Consider the following 19,330-nt stretch of genomic DNA (forward strand, 5'->3'; position numbering starts at 1 on the left):
TATTTACATTTTGGAAACAAAGATCTGTTTTTTTTAATGCTGTAACATTGGTTTACAAATGGGATATTTTTATTTAATAAACATGCATTCATGCAATCTGTTTCTTATAAAGAATCTTAGATTTGATCAAGTTATTATAGAGTAAATGTTGTTTAGATGCGTGTTTAAAATTAACAATAGTCGGTTTAGGGTTTAGTTTCGGGATAAATTATTATCCGTGATCAAAATCATCCGTTTTATTACTTTGAGTCATGAAAAATCAGTTTTGTGTCTTTGGGAAAACTAATTATTTATAGGGGTGCAAACGAGCAAAGCCACTCGCAGGGTACTTGAGATTGACTCGATAAAAAGCTTGAAACCAGCCGAGCCTTCAGCCTTATCAAGCCCAAGCTGAGCCCGATCTCGAGCCTTGTGTGGGAAAATTGGTTAGGTTTGTTGAACCTTAACGAGCCTAATGCATTTTTAAATTTTTAACTTTTTGGACTTCTATGTATTAGTTTCACACTGCATAGTCAAGCTCGAGCTTGTTTAAGGTGGCACTGCACACGAGCTCTAGCCGAGCTTAAACTCGCTAAGGCTTTTCTCAAAATATATAAAACTAATAAAAAGTGTATATAGATTAATTAATAAAATATCAACGAGCCGAGCCGGAGCTAAGCTCAAGCTTGAAAAAACGGCTCACGAATCAAGCTCGACCTTAAGAAAAAGAGCTCAAAACAAGCCAAGCTCAAGCTCTTGTAAGTCAAAACAAGCCGAGCTTCAAGCCTAGTTGAGCTTGCTGTCAAAACTTGATATTACATTTTTAGCTACCCCTTTAAACTCATGAATCTTATCATTTATATTATTCCAGGAACCTGCAATGCAAGCAAAGTAGGAATCTGCTATGGAAGAAACGCAGACGATCTCCCGACCCCGGATAAAGCCGTCGACTTAATCAAAGCCCAAAACATAAACTCTGTCCGGATATACGATTCCAACATCCAAGTCCTCAAAGCCTTTGCCAACACCGGAATCGAGCTCATGGTCGGTATCCCCAATTCCGACCTCTTACCCTTTTCCCAGTTCCAATCAAACGCCGACACGTGGCTCAAAAACAGCATCCTCCCGTACTACCCGGCCACCAAAATAACGTACATTACCGTTGGAGCCGAAGTTACCGAAGCCCGTGATAATGTGTCATCGATGGTGGTCCCCGCGATGACAAATGTCTATAATGCCCTTAGAAAAGCCGGGTTACACCGTAGAATTAAGGTCTCAACAACCCACTCGTTAGGCGTGTTATCCCGATCGTACCCTCCGTCCGCGGGTTCGTTTAACAGCAAACACGCGGGCTTTTTAAAACCGTTACTCGACTTCCTTGCCGAAAACGAGTCCCCGTTTTTGGTCAACGTGTACCCGTACTATGCGTACCGCGACTCGTCGACTAACGTGTCGTTAGACTACGCGCTTTTCGAGTCGTCGTCGGAAGTTATCGACCCGAACACGGGTTTACTCTACATGAACATGTTCGACGCGCAAATCGACTCGATTTACTTCGCGTTAGCGGGTTTAAACTACAAAACGATAAAAATCAAAGTAACCGAAACGGGCTGGCCCTCGAAAGGCTCCCTGAAAGAAACTGCAGCCACGCCCGAAAACGCGCAAACGTATAACACGAACCTTATTCGCCACGTCATCAATAACACGGGGACACCAGCTCGACCCGGTGAGGCGCTCGACGTTTATATCTTCTCGTTGTTTAACGAGAACCGAAAGCCCGGTTTGGAATCTGAACGGAACTGGGGTTTGTATTATCCGGATCAAACGAGCGTTTATAATATCGATTTTACCGGGAAAGGTACGGTTGACGTTAATAATGGCGGGAATTTAACGAGTGTGAAAGGGACTTCGTGGTGTATTGCGAGTGCGAATGCATCGGAAGAGGATTTGAGAAACGGGCTGGATTGGGCCTGTGGGTCCGGGAATGTGGATTGTTCGCCGATCCAGCCCAGTCAGCCATGCTTCGAGCCTGATAGTTTGGTGTCGCATGCTTCGTATGCATTTAATAGTTATTATCAGCAAAATGGGGCTACTGATATTGCTTGCAGCTTTGGAGGAGCTGGGGTTAAAACGAACCAGAATCCGAGTAAGTGATTTGACCCATTTATTTTCACTTGGGTTATGTTAAAAGTGTTTTGACCCGTTTATTTTTTGGCCAGGGTTATGTTGATTTGGGTATTTTGACCCGTTTACATATTTTGACTCCAGTTATGATTTGGTTTTTTTGACCTGTTTATGTATTGACCCGGTTATATTGATCCAAGTATCTTGACCCGGGTTATGCTGATTTGGGTATTTTGACCCGGGTCATGTTGATTTGGATATTTTAACTCGCTTACGTATTTTGACCCGGGTTATGTTGATTTGGGTATTTTGACCCGGGTCATGTTGATTCAGATATTTTAAGTCGCTTACGGATTTTGACCCGGATTATCTTGATTTGGGTATTTTGGCCTGGGTTATGTTGATTCGAATATTTTAACTCGCTTACGCATTTTGACCAGGGTAATGTTGATTTGGATATTTTGGCCTGAGTTATGTTGATTCGGATATTTTGATGTGTTAACGTATTTTGACTCGGATAATATTGATTTGGATATATTGACCCGAAAATGTTAATTTCGGTTTGTGTATTTTGACCTGCTTTAGCACATAGAGCCACTTAAATTGTCATCAGCATGATAATTTAGTTTTTCCAATGATGCAAATGCAATAACTCTTAATATAGTTCACAATAAAAACAACCTAACATTTTCGTGGGTCAGCTTAACCCGACCCGTTATAGGACATGTTACAAGCGGGCTTAGTTGACTTACGGATACCTTTTTTTGAAAATTTATTTTGATTACTTGATAGTTAATAGATTAAGTATGATTATAAAACCATAACTTAAAAAAAACGATCGTTTTCGTTTGCCCAATTTCCATTTAGCTAATATTATCTTTTTGCGTCTAGTTATATGTTGACTCACAGAAGTCAAATGTTGACTCTATTTCTATAATTTTACTTATCTTTCATCGGTTTTTGTTTTTAAACTTTGATCTTTGTATGCACAGGTTACGACAATTGCTTGTACTTGACAGCCGGGTATGTAAAATCATCAAACCTTGTAAAAACATTTATCTTTTTTATAATAATAGTTTACATATTTTTAGCTAAACCCAAACTTGTAGCAGGAGTAACAAAACCGCCGCGAATAATGTAACCACAAGTGCAAATGCAACTTCTTCAGGGCGACGCGACTTTGCAGTCCTGAATCAATATTATTATCTGCTCATGATAGTTTTCACGGCGATCCAATTTCTTTGAACCAATGTCTAAAGAGACACGTGCTTCGGTATGTATTTTGTTGTTTTAGGTAGTTAATTTATGCAATATCTTCCCTAATTTTGTATCATAAGGGTAGGAGTATGGTATGGTAGCCAGATAATGTTGTAAACATGTACCGTCAAAATGTAGTAAATGTGAATGCTGCATGTTCTGTTTCTGTTGTACCGTAAGCGTGATATTGAGCGTTAACGTTATATATGTGTGGTTTATTTGAACTCACATTCGGGCATTATCAAGTTTGAGTACATAACCGTTTTGAATAGATTTGTACATAATGCAAACAAGTTCTTGCATCTATTCACGAGTCGTGCCTGGGTGATTTCGAGCTCGAAATTAAATGAGGCAGCCCAGGTGCCAATTGAGCTCGATTTTGAACTTAAACGAGCCTAAGATCGAGCCAACGAGCCGAGTCATATCCCGAGCTGAGCCATGGTCGATTTCGGCTCGGTTACAAAAATGAGCCAACTCAACTCAGGTCAAAACAAGTTCTTTTAGTTAGTTTTATTCGAGCTTTTATCAAGCAAGCCATGAGCCTGAGCTTCGAGCAATCGGCTTTTTGAACAGCAACTTATATGGTTCTTTTAGAAAAGATAATGGTATTTTTGTATATTTGAAAAATTATTCACCATACATAATTTTTAATATTTTTTTAAAGTGATCGTGAGCGGAGAAGAGAAAAGATAACAATAAAAGAATAAACAATATATTATTTATTATTTAATTAAAAATAAGAAAATGTAGCGTTTTTTAATTTTAATTTTGGATTTAGAGATACAGGAGAGATGAGAATGCTCTAGCATACCAAGTGTATGGGTGAGTTCATAAGATAACCATGGTAACATCCAAAATATATTTCTATAGATGTTATAACTGTTGTATGCTCACGAAATAAAGGGTTATATTTCGGAATGTTTGCTTGTACAAGTGAGCGTAACAAGAATATATGTCGTGTTTATATTAGTGAAGTATGTGAATATTGTGTTTACAATTCGTTTCACTAGAAGCAGCATCTCTATTCTTGAAGGGTAGAGGTAACTACCCTCCTCAGAGTCGAGCCAGGATTGGTTCGAGCCCGAGCTCAAAATTAAATGAGGCAGCCCGGCTCTAACTTGAATTTAAATGAGCCTATGATCGAGCCATGACCCAAGCTGAGGGGGTTGAGCTCGGCTCAGGTCATTTAAAATCAACTTTGCGAGCTATAAGTCATGAGCTTCTTGAACAACCCACTAGGTTACAAGATTGTTAACAATAAAAGCTCAACAACAGTAACACAACATTCGGCCCATCAAGCGATTAGTATTATCAACTTTGACCACTAAAAGTTCGCAACTTTGTTTTTTCTTTATCCGAGTAAAGACTTCCTAGAAGGTAACCCATTCTTAGATTACGTCACTCAAGCACAAAAACGCAAAGCCCTAAGCTCTAGCAGGCAAACAAATAATATTTAATATTATGCAAATATGCAAATAACATTATATGCCATTAATACGAGACTAATAATGGTAAAAAAAATAGGGTAAAAAGTTACAACATACACAAACAAAGAAGATATCATGATAATAATATAGCATTTAGAATATCCACCAAAACAAGTTCTTATAAAACATTTAATGATGAAGGTAACACCACCATAAGTTTGATTAATCTTTAATATATCGTCACACCGTATCGTTTCCCTGCAACATTTCTAGTCGTTAAACGTTCCGGTATTACAAAAATTATAAAAATACTAAAACAAGAATTATTTCAGATTATTATGCGATAATAAAATGCACCATAAACGAAACCAACGAGCACGAACAAGGGCGTGTTCGTGTTCGTTCGTTTAACTTTAAACGAACACGAACACTTAACCGAACCCATATTTTGTGTCCGTGTTCGTTTATGTTCGTTTGTTTAACCTTTAAACGAATAGTTCACGAACATACATGAACATAGCTAAACAAAGATAAACAAACAAAAATGAGCATATATAAACAAATGTAAATGAACACAAACATAAAACGAACATAAATTTTAAAACACAAATGAACATATATAAAATCATTAACTAGATGACTTTTCAAGATCATATTTTATTATTTTCTATTAATATGTAAACGAACATTAATAAACCAACATAAATGAACACAAATAAACAAACATAAACGAACGTTCACGAACATAAATGAACGAACGAGACATGCAGTTCATGTTCGTTCGTTTAATTAAACAAACACAAATTTTTTGGATGACGTTTGGTGAACTGTTCGTGAACCGTTCAGCTGGAAGTTCGTTTGTTAACCCATTCATAAGTAAATGTGACGAAAATGAGACAACATTAATGAAACGAATAAATTAAAAAGGAACATACCAAACAAATTAATAACCCTGGTCAACGAGGTAGTCACCAAGCCTTTCAACAATCAGGTTGCATTGGCCTGGAGCCATGGGCTCGTCATAGATGCCGATGATTAGAGCCATTCCGGTCTTTTTGACCGTAACACCACCAGGTCCCTGTAATCAAACAATAATCAAACTCAGTAACTAATTACCAGAGAGTTGGGTTTGTTTTAGTGAGACGAATCGAGTCAAAATACGAAAACAAAAACAAATCAATAATAATCTGAATATATGAAGAAAACACGAGGTTGTATGCAGTCAAGAATACACTTAGTATAACTTTCAGCCCATTTGGCTTGTTCACGTTTAGCTATATTTTATTAAAATAAAAGTGCAAACTAATCACCTTTTTGCCTCGAATGACAACTCCTGGCTCGCCTTGAATCACCATATATTTGGTCCCACCAAGGTGTAAGCCGGTCGGAGCGAGTGAGCCAGGCTCATCAAAATCTTTCATGATAGTGGTTATTTCCTCCGGCTTCACCTGCACATCAATAAAAAGATAGATGTTAGTTCAACAAAGGGCAGGGGTTAAAAAGTATTAGCTAATAGATCCAAGCAACAAACTTTCTGTTGTTTGAATTTGCTTAAACCTTCTAAGCTGACCAGCTACATACGGTCAGATACACACTCTATTTTAGTGATACACGAAGCACGCACTTCATGTAAGCGAGGTGTTCGTTACCATGAAAATGCTAAAAAGTTTCCTCCGGAGCGAGTGAGCCAGGCTCATCAAAATCTTTCATGATAGCGGTTATTTCCTCCGGCTTCACCTGCACATCAATAAAAAGATAGATGTTAGTTCAACAAAGGGCAGGGGTTAAAAAGTATTAGCTAATAGATCCAAGCAACAAACTTTCTGTTGTTTGAATTTGCTTAAACCTTCTAAGCTGACCAGCTACATACGGTCAGATACACACTCTATTTTAGTGATACACGAAGCACGCACTTCATGTAAGCGAGGTGTTCGTTACCATGAAAATGCTAAAAAGTTTCCTCCGGAGCGAGTGAGCCAGGCTCATCAAAATCTTTCATGATAGCGGTTATTTCCTCCGGCTTCACCTGCACATCAATAAAAAGATAGATGTTAGTTCAACAAAGGGCAGGGGTTAAAAAGTATTAGCTAATAGATCCAAGCAACAAACTTTCTGTTGTTTGAATTTGCTTAAACCTTCTAAGCTGACCAGCTACATACGGTCAGATACACACTCTATTTTAGTGATACACGAAGCACGCACTTCATGTAAGCGAGGTGTTCGTTACCATGAAAATGCTAAAAAGTTATTTATAGATAATAAATTTACATTTCTAGCTTTTAAACACTAAAATATCTGGTAAGATTAGTTCAATAAATTTACGCACTTCATTAACGATTTCATCACTCAACAAGTACAGACAACTTAACTGAAGAAACACTAAGTGACCCCGGGCAGATTACGGATAATCTGGGGGTTAAGTAGATGTTTCCCACGAGGGTTAGGTCCGGCAAGATGGTTGTTCTTCAGATGACCTGCAAAACAGACACCGTGAGCTCGTCACTGAGAAGGGGGGGGGGGGTACCTCCTTGTGACCACCCTCCGGCGTGAGAATCAGACTAGATTGCTCTTGAATATAAGTGTATATTAAGAGAAATGACTAGAGCAGATATATGAGAAGATATGATAATAAGATATGATACCGTTCCAAGGTGTTGGAGTATTTATAGCCGAAGGTAGGTGTCCAAGAAGGTACAGCCGGCTGAATAGTATTCCTGTTCTACCAACTATGGGCTACGCACGTGTCATGCTGGTGGTTGGTGGGTAGGCAGCGGCTGATAGTGACCAGGCCGGCTGTGTACTATTCCTTTTCCACCAACTGCAGGCTACGCACGTGCTACGACAGGGGTTGGTGAGTATGCAGCGGCTGATAGTGACAAAGTACTAGAGCGTGCTGCTCGTCGTACTGTTGTCAGTGAGCTGTCGCTGCTTTGGTCAGATCTTTTGTCCATACTTTGGCAGGTATAGTACAAAAGGTCCTCCAGTAGCGTACGGACAGGCTCATTTGGGCGGGAGTATTCCTGGCTTGCTCATTCCCTCTTCAGGTGACTACTGAATTATTTGAGTTAGTGCCTTGTGCGTGTAGCCTTGCTGTGCGGGTAGCCTTCCCTGATGGCTAGTATCCGTAGCTGCGGGAACAGGCGGAGTACGTCACCATTGGGAGGCTTTTCCTGCGGGAACAGCTTGCGTACTGCGTAAGGACGTCGCGTCTCTGAGCATGGTTGGTCCTGCGGATCCAGTTGGTCTTTGCGCAGACGTCTGTCTTCGAGGTGAGTCTTGCGGGTCCAACTGCGCAGACGTTCCTGTTTAAGGTGAGTCTTGCGGGTCCAACCGCGCAGACGTCCCTGTTCAAGGTGAGTCTTGCGGGTTCAACTGGGCTCTGCTGGGACCTACCTCTTCAAGTCCCCCCCAGTCCAATGTTCTTCTCATGAATTGTTAATAAGTGAGGTGAACTTTTGGACTTAAGCAAGGGATTTTGAAAAGGGTTTAGTTTTAAGGTTTTCCATGGGGATTCTTCCCGCGGAAGTCCTAATGTCACGTGCAGAAATTCCCGACTTTTCTGCTTGATCTTTGGGTATGATGCGGGTAGGTCTGTAACCTCCTCGCAAGTCAGGAGCGTTGAGTTCCAGTTGTGTAGATTCTCCATGAGGTTTTGGTAGTTTTAAACATAGTGATCAATTATGTTAAACAACCAATTCCATCTTGGAGCTTCAGACAATCTACTTCTCAACGTTCCCGCTATGCGGGGATGTTATTTCCGTTTCCGCAAGCATGGCCCAGAAGATCCTTCTTGGTTTCAATTCCTTGCGGAGTGCTAAGTATGTGAAGGGTTTTGCCTTGACACTGTACCCGCACTCGTCTTATAGTTACTTTACTTCCAAGGTATTCCTGGCGTCAATTCCCTGCAGGTGCCAAGTATGTGAAGGGTTTTGCCTTGACACTGTACCCGCACCCGTCTTATAGTTACTTGGTTGCCGAGGTATTCTTGGCTTCAATTCCCTGCAGGTGCTAAGTATGTGAAGGGTTTTGCCTTGACACTGTACCCGCACCTGTCTTATAGTTACTTGGTTGCCAAGGTAAGGGGGTAAGGTCCCGCTTACTTTTGAATCTTTTTGCATCTTTTTGAAATTCGAAGAGTTGGTGAAAGGATAAGAACAATCCAAACTGTTGAAGGGACGTTAGTGTCGTCCGACGGTTTCTTCTGACAGTTTCAGGACGTGCAGGAAGTTATGGCGACGTGACAGTATATGGTCATTCCAGACGCTTTTTCAGGCGCGTGGGCGCGAGTTTTCGGGCGCGTGGGTGCGAAGTTTACGGCACGCGTCCTGTCAACAGCTGTTGCCAGCTTGCTTTTTCCACGTGTCATAGTTTCATTGCACCTGCGTTTTCCTCTCTCTTCCGCATTAAATTCATCGCATTCATTGCGATGAGTATATAAAGGGGGAGAGGGTGCATCTTAATCCACACTTTCACTTCTCTCTTCTTCTGCTAAACGATTTCTGGCGAATACTCTAACTTTTCCGTTGAGCATTCTCCTGAAATCGTTCTTTACATCCAAAACATGTCTTCCATTCATGATCCTGAGGCTATTGCCGAGGAGTCCGACGTGTACATCGAGAACCCGACGTCTGACAAAGAAGATAAGAGTACTGCTGGGGAGTGCCAGTGTGCTCTTTCCGTCGACGTTTATCAGTACATCGTCAGGAAGTTCATGCTCGAGCCTTTCGAGCCAGAGTTTCCTGCGTCTCATCAGACGGTGTACGATGCACCCAAAGGCAAGATAGGGGTATATGCTGCATTCTTCGTCTATGGGAATCTCAGGTTCCCATTGACGAAGTTTGTATACCGTGTTTTGGAGAGACACGGTGTGCACCTGACGGAGGTACACCCAATGGCGATCGCCAAGATCCGCCATTTTGAATGGGTGTGCCTCATTCTTGGTGTGGAGCCCCATGTCGACCGCCTGATGACCTTCTACTCCTGGAGGTGCATCCAAGGCTGGTACACCTTGGTCACCCGGATTAAGGGTTTGAAGATTTGTGCTACCGAGCGCAGTCTTCGGTCTTGGAAGCGGGAGTTTTTCTACATCTCTGCCCGTGTCGTCCCTATTGCGATGACATTCAAGAACGGGAGAGCACTCCCCAACCTTCACGCCTCCAACTACCAGGAGGCGGAATGGTTTGCCAAGATCTCCCGGATCCAGACTCCGGTTTACCGCTTTGCGGAGTCTGGGATGGTGATGCTCGGGATGAGCCGGGTGTGGAAGGATGCTGGGGCAGAGGCGCCACAGATTCCTATCGTCCTCGAATACGGTTTGAACTTTATCCCTTACGGTATGCTCCGCCTTCTTTGCTGATTTAGGGTTTTTCTTCTAACTGTTTCTCTTTTTATTTCAGAGGGGAATGACTTACAATCGCTCCTGCATCCGCGGGAGGCTGGTGGTCTCGCTCGGCTGGGTACTCATGCTCTTGATGAGAACGAGTTGCCCATCCTTGAGCAAACGGCGGATCGGTTCGTGGAGGTCTACCCGCCGGGCCACGAGATTCTGAGCGCCACGCGGCCAGGTAAAGGATTATTTAACCCTCGCCCCCTCAATGCTCAAACCTCTGCCGGAATTCCTCTAATTTTGTCATCTTCTGATGAGGAATCCGCAGATGGTCCTTTCTTCGCGCGGAAGAAGAAGGCTGCTGGCGGGAAGGGCAAGGCGAAGGTTGCCTCCACTGCCGATCAGGGGAACCGGTCTGATTCAGAGACCGAAAGTGAGGAGGCGGCGGGGAACCCTGGTGATGGTGAGGCCACTGTTCCGGAGGTTGAGACAGCTGTCACCTCCGAGCAGCCCAGGACGATGACGGTAACCGGCATGAAGAGGCCGGCTCCATCGGGTTCGTCTCCGCCGGTCCGAACCTTCAAGCTCAAGAAGACTCGTAAGTATAAACTTCATTTACTTTAACTGCATATCTTTCCGCCATTATACTTATATATCGTCTTTGTGCAGGCGTGGATGCTACCGCATTCCAGAGTGGAGCGGGGAGGGGCGTTTCTGGACCCATGACGGTAGGTTTGGTCAACCTACCCGAGGCGATGACCCAGGCGGCTGCGCCTGTTTCAAGTGTTGGTTCAGTTGCTCACCCGGTTGAGGCAACTGTTCCAACTGTAACGTCCTCTCCGCCGGCTGTCAGTGCCATATTTACTGCGTCTTTCACTGAGTCGGCGGTGAGTTTTTCTGCGGGTTCCTCCGCAGCGGCGGCCACGGTTGTGAGTTCACCTCCAGTGAGTTCACCACCGATGGTCTCTACCGCGGCGGCTTCAACCGTGCCTCCGGCACCGACGACTATCTCGTCCCCGGCCGGTTCAGCAGGTATGTTTGGGGTTGGGGCGTCTAGCCAATCTTTGCCTCCTTCCCGTCTCCTTGACCTATTGGATGGATATCCCTTAGGTTCAGGTGATGGGTTTGGTGGCTATCGGCCTGTTGTCGACCCTACAGGTGCGTAGGGTTATTTTGGCTTCTTTTTTTTATCATCTTTTCCTAACTGCTTTTGGTTTTTGCAGTGTCAGATTCGAATGAGGTGTATGTTCCACGGTGGAACATCCGCCGGGGAACAACCCTTCGGACGGCCGTGGACTGCGTCGAGTGGGCGCGTCACGCGGCCCCAAGTGGCGCGTTGGGGGAAGCCATGTCTAGCTACCAGGAGGGTAGGCTGACAAATGAGCTTCGGATTCTCCTTGCCCGGATGCAGCCGTGCGTCGAGTTGCTTTGTCGTGAAAACGACAAGTTAAAAGCTGCGCGTATCCAAGAAGTGGCTCAGGCGCGGGCTATCCGGGAGGAGAATAGGAGACTTTCCGCCGTTGCTGCGGAGAAGGAAAAGGCCTTCAAGGCCCTCGAGGTTGAAGTTCAGGCCCGTCTCGAGGCCCGTTCCAAGGCTGCCCAAGCTGTTAACGAACAGCTTCGGTTGGCTAAGGAAACTGCGCGGAACGCGACCGAGAGGGCCACCAAGGCTGAAGCTGTTGTTGAGCCTCTGCGCGCCGAGAATGAGGAGCTTAAAGCCAAACTAGAGAGGCTCCAGCAGGCTCATGATGCCTTGGCCATGGAAGACGCCAAGAAGCATCAAGAGATCTTGGACCAGAGGGGTATGTTTGACCATACTGAGCGTAAGCTAAGGGGGGTTGAAGAGGCTGCTGCTAAGGAAGTGTTGCTTGCCAACCTTAACAAAAGTGAAGCCGAACGCGCCCGTAACCAAGCTCAAGCTGCCCTCCAGGAGGCTCTGATTACCAAGGAATGGCTTCTACGAGAAGCGTTGTCGCAGGTAAGCTTAGCTTGATAACGTCTTTACGCTTTCCTTTATACTTAGAAAAGTTTGATATATTTTTTCTTTTTGTAGGTTGTGCATCGGATCTTCACGGACACATCTTACGACGATGCCATGAGCGCAGCCCTCAACGCTTCCCATGAGGATGGGGAAAAGGCTGGTTTCTTGCTTGGTCTGGGGTTTGTTGAGAAGGGCATCCCGCCTTCCAACTTCCCTCTTTATGACGTGGACACTGAAGCTGCCTATGACCAAGCAGTGAACCAGCATGCTGTCTTCCCGCATCCGGTGGTGGAGAAGGTGAACGAAATTGCTGCTGCTGATGATGGGCTAACCATTCTCAAAACTTTCCTTGGACCGCCACAGCCAACTGATGGTGCGGGAACAAGTGGGTTTGGAGGGAGTGGTCCTGAAGTTTGAACCTTGAGATCCCTTCCCACCGTTAGGATTGATTTATATTTCTGTAGGCGGGTAGATACCCGGCCATTGTAATGTTTGAATTTTTTATGCAATATAAATGTTTGTGCGGGTAGGACCGCCACTTTCACTGGATGACTTGCTTTATAAACGTTATACGACTCGCTCATGTATATTATAGCTTAATTTGGCACTTGCTTTGCCGCATAAACAACATATGATTCGCTCGTGCACTTTAGTTTAACTTAGCAATTTTCCAAGTGTTTTTGAATAAGTTAACCGTTCGACGCGCGGTTGCCAATAGGTTAGTGTTTAGTTTCCTCTATCATGATTGTGCGGGTAGGACCGTCACTTTCATTTAGTGGGATGACCAATCTTCACCTATAACTGACATGCGTGAAGGTTTGCCGTTTTTTGTGTTTATGCGGGTTTTGCCGCCATCCACACGCAACGACTTCCCCACTTATTTATGCGGTGAATACCGGTATCAGTGTTTTGAATAAGTTAAACCTTTCGACGCGCGGTTGTCAATAGGTTAATGTTCAGTTTCCTCTATCATGATTGTGCGAGTAGGACCGTCACTTTCATTTAGTGGGATGACCAAACTTTACCTATAACTGACCTGCGTGAAGGTTGTCATCTCACAAATTTTTGCCGTTTTTTGTGTTTATGTGGGTTTTGCCGCCGTCCACACGCAACGACTTCCTTTCACATTTATGCGGTGAATACCGGCATATCAGTGTGGAAAGTTCATAAGTATAAATGTAAGACCATCAGCGTCAATGTGATAAGGAGAATCATTTCCATTAGAAGTGGCTCTGGGCCTTCTTTACAAGTTTGGAATTGATCTACATGCAACCTGTGTAATTGAACTCCCTTCCATGTTTTTGGGATGGGGGTGTCATCGAGCCTTTCGAGCCGATATTCACCTGGTTCGGAATCTCGTTGTTTACGCAGTATGTAGTCTCCAACATTGAAGCTGCAGTTTCATTCCTGTTTTCACCAACTGGGGTTCTACACGCATTAGCCTGCTCAGCGTTCATTACGCCACGAGGTGCGTGAGTTTCCCATCTCTGACAAATGCTTCGACGATGTCCTTCAAGTCTAAGCATTCCTCGGTGGTGTGGCCTCTTGTCCTGTGGAAGTCACAGAATTTGCTTTGATCAGCGTTTGGACGCTGTCGGATAATTGGAGCCTCTGGCCATGGGAGCCTCTCGGTGGCGAATATCTCGGTGACGCTTTTGGTGAGTGGCGTCCATCTGAAGTTCCGGTTCGACGACTGCATGTTATCCTTTCCGCCTAACCGAGGGCGAGAGCTGGATGAGGTGTCAAAGTTTACCCTTGATTGCCAAATGCCTAGCTTCCTCTTTTTGTTTAGTCGGGCGGTGAGGACGTTGTTTTCTCTTGTTTTCTGGGTGTAGAGGTTTGTGCTCTGGGGAAGATCTCTACCCAGTTGCTTTTCCGTTTTCGCGAAGCGTTTTGCTGCTGTCATGATGGCATCCCACGTGGATGGCATGCCGTCTTTACCCGTTAAGGTGCGGATGAGCTCTGGGTCTTTCGCGCCCTGGATGAAAGCAGCGCGAACAAGATCTTCGCTAATAGTGCCCAGACTTAGCTTCTTTGAATTGAAGCGCGTGATGAAGTCTAGTAAAGACTCATCTTCTCGGATGCAGTTGAGAATCGTCCATTGCTCTTCGGTGTACTTTCTTTGTTGACTGAAGTGTTGGCTGAACTTTTGCTGGAAGTCCGCCCAATCGTAGATGTGGTGGACCGGTAGACGGTCAAACCACGCTCTGGCTGCTCCAACCAGCGTCATCTGGAACATATAACACCACGTGGGTTCCGTCCAGTTGCTGACGGTTGCCCCCGCTATGAATCTGTTCAAATGATCGTCTGGGTCGGATATACCATCATAAGTGCCGATGTTGGACATCTGTGTGGCACTTCTCGGGGCGATTGCTTCCGTAATGTCCCTTGCAAACTTGGACGTTCCCGCATTTGCAGCAGTTGGTCTAAAGGTTTTGGAGAAGTCACGCGGGTTTCCCCCCGCGTTCCTTGGTTTGAAGGTTTCTTCGAAATTCCTTCTCGGTTGGAAGTCCGTTTCCTTACGCTTCCCTTTCGCCCTATGGCGAGGGTTTGCGTCGGTGTCGAATTCCTCCCGATCATCGTCCGAGTACTCGTACTCACTGCTCATGTTGAGCTGTTGTCGAGTGCTTCCAAATTCGTCAGCCTGTTGGATGGAACGTAAGCGTTCGTCCAACTCAGCTTGGAATTCCTTCTGACGTGCTTCCGCCCATGCTTTAACTTGTTCAAGTGTTTGGCGGGGGAGCCTCGTCTGTTGTCTTTCTACCTGGGTATCAATGAATCTCAGGGGATGATTGTTTACTGCACTTGCCCCGGCTTGGGTAACCGGGGTAGTGTTCGTAAAATTTACTGCACTTGCCCCGGCTTGAGTAACCGGGGTAGTGTTCGTAAAATTTGTGTAGTCGCCGGTGTTCCTCCCAGTAGCTGGGGTTGTGACTACCGGGGTTTCTTGGTCACTCGCTGGCCTCGGGACCGGAGTAACGTTAACCATCTTTCCAGAAGTTTTGAAAAAACTGAAAAAGAATAAGTTCTAGCTTTTATGCACGGATGGCGCCAATGAAGAAACACTAAGTGACCCCGGGCAGATTACGGATAATCTGGGGGTTAAGTAGATGTTTCCCACGAGGGTTAGGTCCGGCAAGATGGTTGTTCTTCAGATGACTTGCAAAACAGACACCGTGAGCTCGTCACTGAGAAGGGGGGGGGGGTACCTCCTTGTGACCACCCTCCGGCGTGAGAATCAGACTAGATTGCTCTTGAATATAAGTGTATATTAAGAGAAATGACTAGAGCAGATATATGAGAAGATATGATAATAAGATATGATACCGTTCCAAGGTGTTGGAGTATTTATAGCCGAAGGTAGGTGTCCAAGAAGGTACAGCCGGCTGAATAGTATTCCTGTTCTACCAACTGTGGGCTACGCACGTGTCATGCTGGTGGTTGGTGGGTAGGCAGCGGCTGATAGTGACCAGGCCGGCTGTGTACTATTCCTTTTCCACCAACTGCAGGCTACGCACGTGCTACGACAGGGGTTGGTGAGTAGGCAGCGGCTGATAGTGACAAAGTACTAGAGCGTGCTGCTCATCGTACTGTTGTCAGTGAGCTGTCGCTGCTTTGGTCAGATCTTTTGTCCATACCTTGGCAGGTATAGTACAAAAGGTCCTCCAGTAGCGTACGGACAGGCTCATTTGGGCGGGAGAATTCCCGGCTTTGGGCGGGAGTATTCCTGGCTTGCTCATTCCCTCTTCAGGTGACTACTGAATTATTTGAGTTAGTGCCTTGTGCGTGTAGCCTTGCTGTGCGGGTAGCCTTCCCTGATGGCTAGTATCCGTAGCTGCGGGAACAGGCGGAGTACGTCACCATTGGGAGGCTTTTCCTGCGGGAACAGCTTGCGTACTGCGCGTAAGGACGTCGCGTCTCTGAGCATGGTTGGTCCTGCAGATCCAGTTGGTCTTTGCGCAGACGTCCGTCTTCGAGGTGAGTCTTGCGGGTCCAACTGCGCAGACGTTCCTGTTTAAGGTGAGTCTTGCGGGTCCAACCGCGCAGACGTCCCTATTCAAGGTGAGTCTTGCGGGTCCAACTGAGCTCTGCTGGGACCTACCTCTTCATCACTCAACAAGTACAGACAACTTAACCATTTTCTTTTTCTCAACCTAACTCATATAATCTTTACTGAAATCTGTTGGTGATTAAACTAAATTAGATCGAAACACGCGTTTGTGACCTAGAAAACAAATTAACCTAGCGCCAGGTTCTTAGGAGACCCTGACACCAAAAACTGATCGCAATCAAGCCAAATCAACAAACACATGAAATACAATGATCCAGTTGATTTGGGTCTCTCGCCCCCGATGCTGCTACGTTTCTGAAAAAAGTTCAACGGGTCGTGCGTAGTAACTCATCGACGCCGAATAACGATAACTTTGTTTTCAGTAGGATTGGTTTTGCCATTCAAAAGGGGGCGGCAGCGCAGCTTGTTGCCTGCTTACTTGCCTCTCTATTGTAATTGGATCCTTTTATTATAAATGTGAATTTAAGTTGTTTAAAAACAAATTAACCTAGTATTGTAATTGGATTCTTTTATGATAAATGTGAATTTAAGTTGTTTAAAAAACAAATTAACCTAGTGCCAGGAGAACCTGACACCAAAAACCGATCCAGATCAACACATGAAATACAATGATCCAGATCAACAAACAAACGCATCGAATCTGAACCGGAACCAATGGCATCGGCTGACCCCTACGAATTTTTCTTTTAAATGTATATATATGTTAAAATCCCGATCGACCTATATGAAATTTGACATCGACCCTCTTCCGACCCCTGTGAAATTTTTTCCTGGGTTCGCCACTGACCGGAACATACGGATATTAATCTACTCAACAGCAGACAAATCAATTCAAGTAAAAGCCATGCAATAATCAAACCAATTCGATAACCAATTAGCTCAAATGATATTTTTCACTTATAATCGATTAATCCGAACAGGACCGTAAGGATACCAACCTATACATCAAATCCAAAGTTGATTTCAATCAATGTAAAAATTACGCAATAAGCGAATTTTTTTAGTTAATAATTTTTTTCCTTTTTGAATAACATCATCTAATATATATAAATCTGAAGTTTGGTGCTGCTAAGCCGTCATTGCGCCACTGGACGGCACCTTACATGTCATAGCATTTTGTTTTGTTTTTTCCGTTTTGGTACCGTAACGGAAGCTGAGCGAATGACAATTTTGTTTTCTCTTTTATTTGTTTAATTCCGATATCATAACAAACGTGACGAAAACCGACCGAATTCGCATAGACTCAACGTCTCCATGTCCGTGACAGACAACGCTCGGTTTTACCAATGCCTGAGTTTATCGACCGACACCACCCATTGGTTCCCTCATTTTTATATTTTTCCCCCTTTTTTTAGTTCCGGTACCATAACAAACGCAGCCGAAACCGACCGAATTCGTGTCCAGTTAACGCCTCAATCCCTTGGACCGAACGCTTGAGTTTTATCACCGCCGGGTTTATCGACCATTCAAACGTCGTTTTAACTAATATATTCTTTTATATGTTAATTCTGGCGAATATATTTTTTTGGACGCTAAGGTTTTACCAATGGTATCTATACCGTGAAAAACGTAAATAATGCTAACTGAATTCGCGTCAACTCACCGATGTAACGCTCGGGCTTTTTCAACGCTCGGTTTTACCAACACCCAGATTTCAACATTAAAGTTTTATCAATTGCCCCGAGTGAAAATCTAGTTTATAATAAAAGAGGTAAGCCGGCAACAGCTGCGTCGCCACCCCCTTTCGAATAACAAAACTGATACAAACGGATATTAACCAATGGATCAGATCTGAAGCTTCATCAACAACAAATAGACTCCAACAAATCAATTGAAATCACATTAGGTCAAATGACCGATGAATCTCAACTACTGATCAGATCCGAAGCTCAATCGATCTGAAAACTACGCGATAATCAAATCAACTGAATAAAAAAATTAGGTCAAATAAAATTATGATGAATCTGAACTGTTTCATACAGATATTTTTATTATTAACCTATTGATCAGATCCGAAGCTTAAATAATAATAATAATACTAATAATAATATTGAGGTAAAACGACCTGAGGGAAATTGGGTGACTGAGCCCAGACAGTGCCGTCGTGACCGAGAATAGCGGCGGAGGTGAGGTTGTTGCCTTCGATCTCGCACATCAAGTGCTCATCCACGTACGCTTGCCACAACATCTGTGATATTATTATTGGTTTTGGTCTTCCGAAAATTGATGTGTGTTATTTGGTGGAGTTGAATACGCGTTTTATTTAGCAAAGGTTTTAGATTAGATGAGTTGGTGAGATAATAATAATATCCGCGTATTTTAATAAAGTAAAATAAATGTACATTTATCATGTTTTGGTTAATTTTTATAATTTTTTCTCTTCAAAACTAATATACCCTAATATATGTAATAAATCAATAATTATTCACTTTCATTTTACACTATATTTATATAATATCTATATTTTTATAAATATAAATATTAACATATTATTTTACTATATATTTCAAAATACTTAGTGAATTCCAAAAATCAACAACAAATCATGTTTCTTAAATGAAAATTGTTTCGGGTTTTTTGTGGAAGTTAAATTTGATTTTATGAGTCAAAAGTTGGTAAATAGATTGTTTGGTACAAGTTAACTATATTTTGGTCAAAATTTGTTACGGGTCAAAAATGAAAATTTTGAGTATTTTTATAAGTTTGAGAATGCAAAATAGATTTATCGTCAAATTTGTTATGGGTTCAAAGTGTTGGCTTTAAAATGTCAAAAGTATGAAAGTTATAATTTTAAACATGATTCGGGTTTCAAGTTTATTTTAAGGGCATTTTTTGAAATAATCAAAAGGTTCGGGATTTACATGGCTATTTTTCCATCAACAATTAAAATTTAAGAAAAGATTGCGAACACTTTCGACATGCCACCCCCATTACTATCAATGCTTCTAACTTTTATCAAATTTGAAATATTTATGTTAATTAATTTTTCCTTCAATGGTGAGTAGAACGTTGTACAGGAAGCATGTCATGTATAACTATGCTCAAATGAAACAAAATATACACAAAGTTGAATGGGTTAACATGTTATTTTTATGTTGTTATTATGACAAAGTCGATAAGCCCTCTGAAACTTATCAAAATATTTTTTATAGTGTAGCTCAGAA

The 19,330-nt window shown here is 43.3% G+C and overlaps 2 protein-coding genes across 2 annotated transcripts; one reads left to right on the forward strand and one right to left on the reverse strand.

Moving 5' to 3' along the window:
* Window positions 1-822: 822 nt before the first annotated feature.
* LOC143540365 (glucan endo-1,3-beta-glucosidase 13-like) lies at window positions 823-3,530 on the forward strand. The gene is made up of 3 exons (XM_077033449.1): window positions 823-2,125; window positions 3,096-3,126; window positions 3,216-3,530. Exons 1-3 carry the CDS (start codon window positions 823-825, stop codon window positions 3,346-3,348), a joined length of 1,467 nt encoding a protein of 488 aa, XP_076889564.1. The 3' UTR covers window positions 3,349-3,530.
* Window positions 3,531-4,914: 1,384 nt separating this feature from the next.
* On the reverse strand, window positions 4,915-18,375 carry LOC143540347 (profilin-2-like). Its single transcript, XM_077033435.1, has 4 exons — window positions 18,232-18,375; window positions 6,098-6,235; window positions 5,723-5,865; window positions 4,915-5,045 (listed from the first exon to the last, which is right to left on the reverse strand). The coding sequence occupies exons 1-3, from the start codon at window positions 18,352-18,354 to the stop codon at window positions 5,731-5,733; spliced, it is 396 nt and encodes a 131-aa protein (XP_076889550.1). The 5' UTR covers window positions 18,355-18,375; the 3' UTR covers window positions 4,915-5,045; window positions 5,723-5,730.
* Between the last annotated feature and the right edge of the window lie 955 nt (window positions 18,376-19,330).

Source organism: Bidens hawaiensis, unplaced genomic scaffold (genome assembly GCF_021521415.1).
Source record: "Bidens hawaiensis isolate Kalapana, Puna unplaced genomic scaffold, B.hawaiensis_p1.1 tig00012228_1, whole genome shotgun sequence".
Taxonomy (NCBI): domain Eukaryota; kingdom Viridiplantae; phylum Streptophyta; class Magnoliopsida; order Asterales; family Asteraceae; genus Bidens; species Bidens hawaiensis.